The sequence below is a fragment of the Phytophthora cinnamomi genome (genome assembly GCF_018691715.1).
Source record: "Phytophthora cinnamomi strain GKB4 chromosome Unknown Contig0, whole genome shotgun sequence".
Lineage (NCBI taxonomy): Eukaryota > Oomycota > Peronosporomycetes > Peronosporales > Peronosporaceae > Phytophthora > Phytophthora cinnamomi.
In genome coordinates this window covers 1,097,134-1,103,360 of record NW_027150933.1, presented here as the reverse complement: position 1 = coordinate 1,103,360, position 6,227 = coordinate 1,097,134, and the positions used below count along the sequence as shown (strand labels likewise).

General features: G+C 50.2%; 2 protein-coding genes across 2 annotated transcripts; both read left to right on the top strand.

The window, feature by feature from the left end:
• Positions 1 to 270: 270 nt before the first annotated feature.
• IUM83_01936 (putative secreted RxLR effector protein) lies at positions 271 to 930 on the top strand (the record flags this gene model as incomplete). The annotated part of the gene is made up of 1 exon (XM_067925829.1): positions 271 to 930. One exon carries the CDS (start codon positions 271 to 273, stop codon positions 928 to 930), a length of 660 nt encoding a protein of 219 aa, XP_067800664.1.
• Positions 931 to 4,963: 4,033 nt separating this feature from the next.
• On the top strand, positions 4,964 to 6,021 carry IUM83_01935 (putative transmembrane protein; the record flags this gene model as incomplete). Its single annotated transcript, XM_067925828.1, has 2 exons — positions 4,964 to 5,335; positions 5,422 to 6,021. The coding sequence occupies 2 exons, from the start codon at positions 4,964 to 4,966 to the stop codon at positions 6,019 to 6,021; spliced, it is 972 nt and encodes a 323-aa protein (XP_067800910.1).
• Positions 6,022 to 6,227: the final 206 nt, after the last annotated feature.

The window sequence follows — 6,227 nt, the reverse complement described above, 5'->3', positions numbered from 1 at the left end:
ATGAGAGCCTTCAAACGTTGGGTGCTGTAAACAAGAAAAAGAAAATTATTTCTTGTGTGAGGTAAATTAATTTTGTTTTCTTGTTTACACCACGCTCTCGTACCTATTCTACAATGATCAACCCTTTCTCTGTGTAAAACTGAACCGGATGTATGTGCTGGGCAGCCGCCCAGCTGCCAGCACGCCAGCCTGACGACTCAGCAGTGATGCCTCCCGCCAGTCCGCAATTTGCTTAACGACACCCAGTCGAGGGGCACCTTCACCTTAACCATGCGCTCTTATTTACTGGCGCTGCTGTTGTGTGCTGTAGCCTTGACGATTGGAGTTAATTCCGCGGAGGTAACTTCCGATTCGAAAGTGGTCAAGAGCAACGTCGCTGGTGTGCGAAATCTGAGAAAACGATCCTCAGCGTCAGAGAACGAGAACGAGGAGAGAGCATATATTAATACCGCTTGGATTGCGGAGAGCCTCGTCAATTGGGCCAAGTCATCGAAGTGGACCGACGAGCAGTTGGAGAATTTACTGCAGAAAGGAGCATCGGCGGACGAAGTGTTCAAGCTCTTCCAGCTCGACAATGGAATGTCGAAACTTCTTACCAACGGAAATCTGAAGAGTTGGGAGACGTACGTTGGCATGCTTAACAAGCAGAACCCCGACAAAGAAGTGTCAGTGATTAAAACTATCACCAATATCTACGGAGACGAAGAAGTGGCCAAGGTGCTCTTCACCGCAAAAAGCAGCTTGTGGACGAAGGATGTTGCTACCGACTTGCAGAAGGCGTTGTACAAGCAGTGGATACTCGAGAAAAAGACTCCCAACAATGTGTGGGATCTGCTTAAGCTCGATCGGAAGACGACGTATGAGAACCCATACGACAAGATTTGGTGGGAGTATGTTGACGAGCTTGCCAAGGCCGTTAGCAAAGCGTAAAGCAAGGGGAATTGAAGGCGTACCCTACAAACAGCTAGTTTTCTTCATGCATTTCTACGTTTATGTTGCGTTGACTTATCCTAGCTCCGTGTGTACAACGGAGTGTTTCAATATTCTGTTCTGACTTACGAGAATTAGCCTCTTTGTACGAGTTGATATCCAGCAACCAGGAATAACTGGATATCAACTCGTACGAAGTGGCTAATTGCAGCTATCAAGAGTACCTTTTAAGGATATCAACATAATGCACGAACACAGGTTTCGAAGTGCCCAATGCGACGCTGTTTTAACGGCGATCCAGCTGATCGCCCAACTGCACTGAACCTCTGGTATATTTGTTTCACGATAGGAGGGCCACGAATGAAGAAATAAGGATATGGGTTTCACACTGAATAGGAAGCAACGTTAGTGCTGCTATCGCAGCCCAACTGGGTTTATATCCCTATGTGGTACGCACAGTCAAAAGATGATCCCTTTTTACTCCTAACTGGTACATTACCTACCCATCAACCGCGGAGCCCTGTTGGGCTAGCAGTTCACCAGAAGTTTAGGCAGGAAGTTTGTGCGAGGAAAACAAGCAAAGTTGCATCAGTCTCTGATAAAACGGCGACCTCCAGTCCAGTTGAGGGGTTGCAGTATTCGCATGCACAAGGCGATGCTGGACACTAGCTGGCGTAACTTTTATGAGGACACCTCGGGCTTGCACGGTGTGATCCAGCAATTAGCTCTAGTCTGGAAAGGTGTAGGACGAATAGAGGAAAACTAGGCAACCGGTGATATAGAGGCGAATGTTGGTACGGACATAGGACGTCGTAAGATACATCTACGTGGCGTTAACGTACCTCACATGAAGACCAACGCAAGCGCGGGGATCACGATCTGTAATTCACTGATATTATTCGGCGCGTTGTGGAGTGCGCCGTTCAAGCAACTGGACGGGAACTCCATACCGTTGGAGCGATTAACGAGACCATCCGCAGTTTTGTTGACGTGTGGTAGTGGAATTCGAGCCAGCTTCGGCACTAGCGGTGGTCGCACGCCGCCAAGCTGAATTATGATCACCTTCTCTCCCAACTACGTGAAGGTTGCGAATGCCTAGTCTGCCCTGTTGGCGCGCGTGGGGCTGTGACCAAATTGCAAGTGCTGAACAACAACAATAGCGACTGGCAAACAGCGCATAAATGTTTTTTTAAGCAAAGGAAAACGTTTTGTCTTCTACGATAAACGCCTCCAAGTTCAAGTGGTGATAACCGCTCGAGTCAATCTATTGCATGTCTACATAACGCACTCCAGTTGCTTCTTAGTTTTTGTTATCCTCGCCCCATATCTAGTAAAAAGCTCTGACAACAGCACCACCGACGGCAGATTCGAAGTTACCTGTATCTAATTTCCCGTTTTCGCATAGCTCGTCCAGCGATAATTCAAGGAATGACTTCTCTACGAGACTACACGAAAACGAAGGAGATTGATGAAGAGGGTGGCCACTATTCATATTCTCTCGAAGGCCAAACAGGAGAAGGAAGGGTTTTGCGTGGTATGCTCGCTAAAACCTACGATCCGTTGCTCATGCTAGAAACAGCGAGGCCAACCCGAAACCGGTTTTTTATATAATCTCACTGACGCGCTGGATGGAACCCAGTCGACGAGGTGCGCCTAAAAAAACGGGTTCACCACAGATGTCGTGTTCAATATGCTAAAGATCGGAGATGACAGCGCGGGGAAACTTGTTTTGAAACCAACTTTGAACTTGTGGGTTAATTGACCCACAAGTTCAAATGGAGCCGCTACAACCCACATAGAAACGTAAACGTGATTGCGAAATTGAGGCAGATGCGCTGGTCAAGGCTATTAAAGTGGCTGTCCAGCAGAAACTTTCGCCGGGGGCTATATGACATACTTGCAGAATAGTCAATCCAAAACGTTGCTAACTAAAGGGAAAGTCCTGCCGAGAACAGCCTAACCTGAACGTCGACGTCTACAATGCCGATCGCACTTATAGCCTGACGGGAAGTGGTGGCTGCGTATCCGTCGAAATGAAATCGTACGACTGCATACATTCGATAGGCCGTGTTTTCGTTGTAGAAGTCGCGGTACCCACTCTAAATGTCCCTACGAACTCCTGTAGCCGGCCGCTCGGTCAAGCCCATCACTTGGTAAACCTTGTCCGGCGCGAAACCCTCTCTGAACCAGATCTGGTGCATATCCTCAGGTCGCTTGCCTTGATCGGTCCACTTGAGGAAAATCTCCTCGTCCATCGTTCCGGTCTTCCATCAGAGCTTGTATTTCAGTCTCTCGATGAACAGGTTAGCCTTCGACGATCCCTTCTTCATCGCCCCGTCGATCTTGAAAAAAGATCCGGGGGTGCCATCCACCCTCTCTTCAGCTGTCCTCGTTCGCTTCCGACCTCAACAATCTCGAGGTGGAAATATCAGTTTTCTCAGCAATAAGTGCCGCAGCTCGTACTACTCCTTCTCACCAGTCGCTGAGAAAGCATTGCCGCTTCCGAGGCAAACTGTGGCAACTAGCATTCCTGAACCGCATGTGGGTCTTCAACGAAGAGGGAAGTGTCAAGTGAGACGTTCGCTCGGAAGACTCGAATCTTCGCTGCCATGGGCCAAAACTCACGGTTGGACCGAGTGCGCTCCTGGAAATACATCTGTACTTGAAGCAATCGCAAAGAGTGATGACTAGATGAGAAGATCAGATCAAGGATAGGACAACGTTCCTGTACTGAAGTTTTTTTGTCTTGCGATTCCCCAAAAGTACACGGGAAAAATATAATTGCACAAACTGGTGCTGGCATCTTACGAATAAGTTCTGGGCGTCACAATACTGGCAAAGATTTTTGTGGATTTACGCTACGCCAACTTTCCGGCACAATTAAGCGCAAAGTTTCTCTGAAACCAGCTAAAGTCCTTGCTCAACATTAACACCGCACTTCTTCCGCAAACCAATCCGATGATCTTGAACCAGCTCTTTGCACGCGAATGTTTAGCGCCTCATTTGCCGGAAGACTCTACAGCTTGTACGTGAGAGCCATCAATATTCCGTCGAGCGCATGCTCGACAACACTCACAGCCACCCAAGCTTTTACATCCCTGCTTTCATCGCTGTGCTAACGGTCACGGCGGCTTTCATGACTGTAGTAATGGACAAGTCTCAGCTTCACCAGTCACAAGTCGGTTGAATATGTCGACAGGGGTTCTCTTCGGCCAGCACTCTACAACTGAAAATGGGCCTTTGAGGATCTACGCTGATGACGACGAAGACTGGGGGGTCGGCGACGCCATAAAGCGGTTGTTCCAGAGAGAGGAGTTGAACGACCGGGTTGTGCGCATGATTGCCTAGGGCAATACGTACGTGCAGTTGTTCAAGAAGAAGATCGACCCCGCGGATGTTTAACTTGCGCTGAAAATCCGTGAGATCCCGTCCTCCTCGCTGGCTCACAGCTCGAAGTACCTCTTGTGGAAGAGGTACGGCGAGTACGTGACCTCGCGTAAGCCCAATACCGCACTCAACTTTTAGCCGTCCGAACACTAGCACTTGGACGAGTTCCTCTAAGTCGGGGTTGAACGCAACGTGCATACAGATCAGACGTCGAAAAAACTTCTACTGATGATATGCTGCCAGAGCAAATTTGGACTTCACAGAGAGTAAATTTTGGCTGCCATCGGTGAATAATTAGTCTCTGGGTTTCTTGTCGTCACGAACCAAGTGCAAAACGAGCACGTGTAGCACGCTCAAAGTGAGCTTGTTATCGAGGGAAAGCAAATCAAAGCTTTCTGAGTGTGAGATCGGTCAGACGCCAACAATAGGCTCCAAGCAACAATAGGATAGTCCTCCCAGCATTCCATCCTGCGAGGCTCCCGCACAAAGCGAAGTGTCCAAAATTACCGTTTGCCTGGGCGGTTGCGTGCTGCGTGTTCATGAATCGCGCCTACTTGAAGTCGGTGTCATTCTGTGCTCTGCTCGAAAAGAATCACTAGGTGCTCGGAATTGGAATTGACATTGTAGTTGAGATCGACCGACCGCCATGGCCCCGTCTCCGACGAAGCTCCGAGGTCCGACCATGACCTCGAAGCTCGAGGAGCAGGGCGAGGACCAGTTCCGCTCCATTTCCGTGAGTGACGTCAACGACCTGGACGACAACAACGACATCGAGGTGATCAGCGCGGCCGAAGTGGAAGATGACGCGCCGCGCAACTCCCGTCGGGAAGAAGAGCAGCCCATGACCAAAGAGAAGCGTCTCGCCTTCAAGCAACTGGAACGTTGGCGCGTCGCCATGAAAAAGAGATCCAAGCGACTGCACCGCAGCAGCAGGCGCTGGAACGCCAAGACCCAGGCCTACGACGACGAGGTCGAGTTCGACAACCTCTTCGGGGGCGGCAGCACCTACATGCGAGAGGTATCACCAACAACCTGCAAACAAAAAACAAAGTTTTTTAGGCAAAAAAAAACTAACACAACTTGCCTATTTTTCGTGATCTGTAGCTTCAGGTCGTGAGCTACCCGTGGCCGATCTGGACATTCGGCGTGTTGATCATGCTCGGCGCCTCGGTTTTCGTCAACAGCGTCCACAGCCAGAGAGACGACGACGACGGAGGTCACCGTCCTACCCGCTGGTGGAAGTATCTCGTGGCCGTCGCCATCTACGTCTTGGGCTTCGCGCTCATCGCCAACGGCCGAATTGAGACGTTCTACATGAACAAGGAGCTCAATCGACTCTCGGTGCGTTCCAACAAGCCGCTGTGCCTGAGCACGCGCTACCTGCGCGTGGTGGAGCGAGACATGAGCCACATCACCAACATCCGTGTCGAAGCTGCGGGCGAGTACAGCGGTGACGTTGACACTCGCACGTACAAAGTGCACTTCGACTTCGACGACGGTAGTCACGTTTCGGCTCTGGAAAGCCGCTCCAAGCAGAAAACCATGCGCCGATGCCGCCTCATCAAGGCGTTTGCAGCCGCGTGTCCTCCGCCGGTCGCCCCGCTGCGCTCCGCATCAGAACAGTTTTCACCCGTGCTCAAGATGGCCTCCGGCTCCCCACTGCGCCACGCTACGTCTTCACCCACCAAGCTCAGTCTCGAGTAGCTTGGTAACTTCTTGGTGGTTCTCCTTCTTCTTCTTCCATGCATCTCTCTCTTATCTATCCAAGCGAAGCGACTTCCATTCCTAACACCCATCAAGCTGTTCAGTTTATTGTTTTGCGTTGAATCATCATCCACGGTTCGGCTGGATTGCATGCACTGCATGCCCCCAAATCATCTCAAAACGTCCTCACTCCTATAACTATTCAT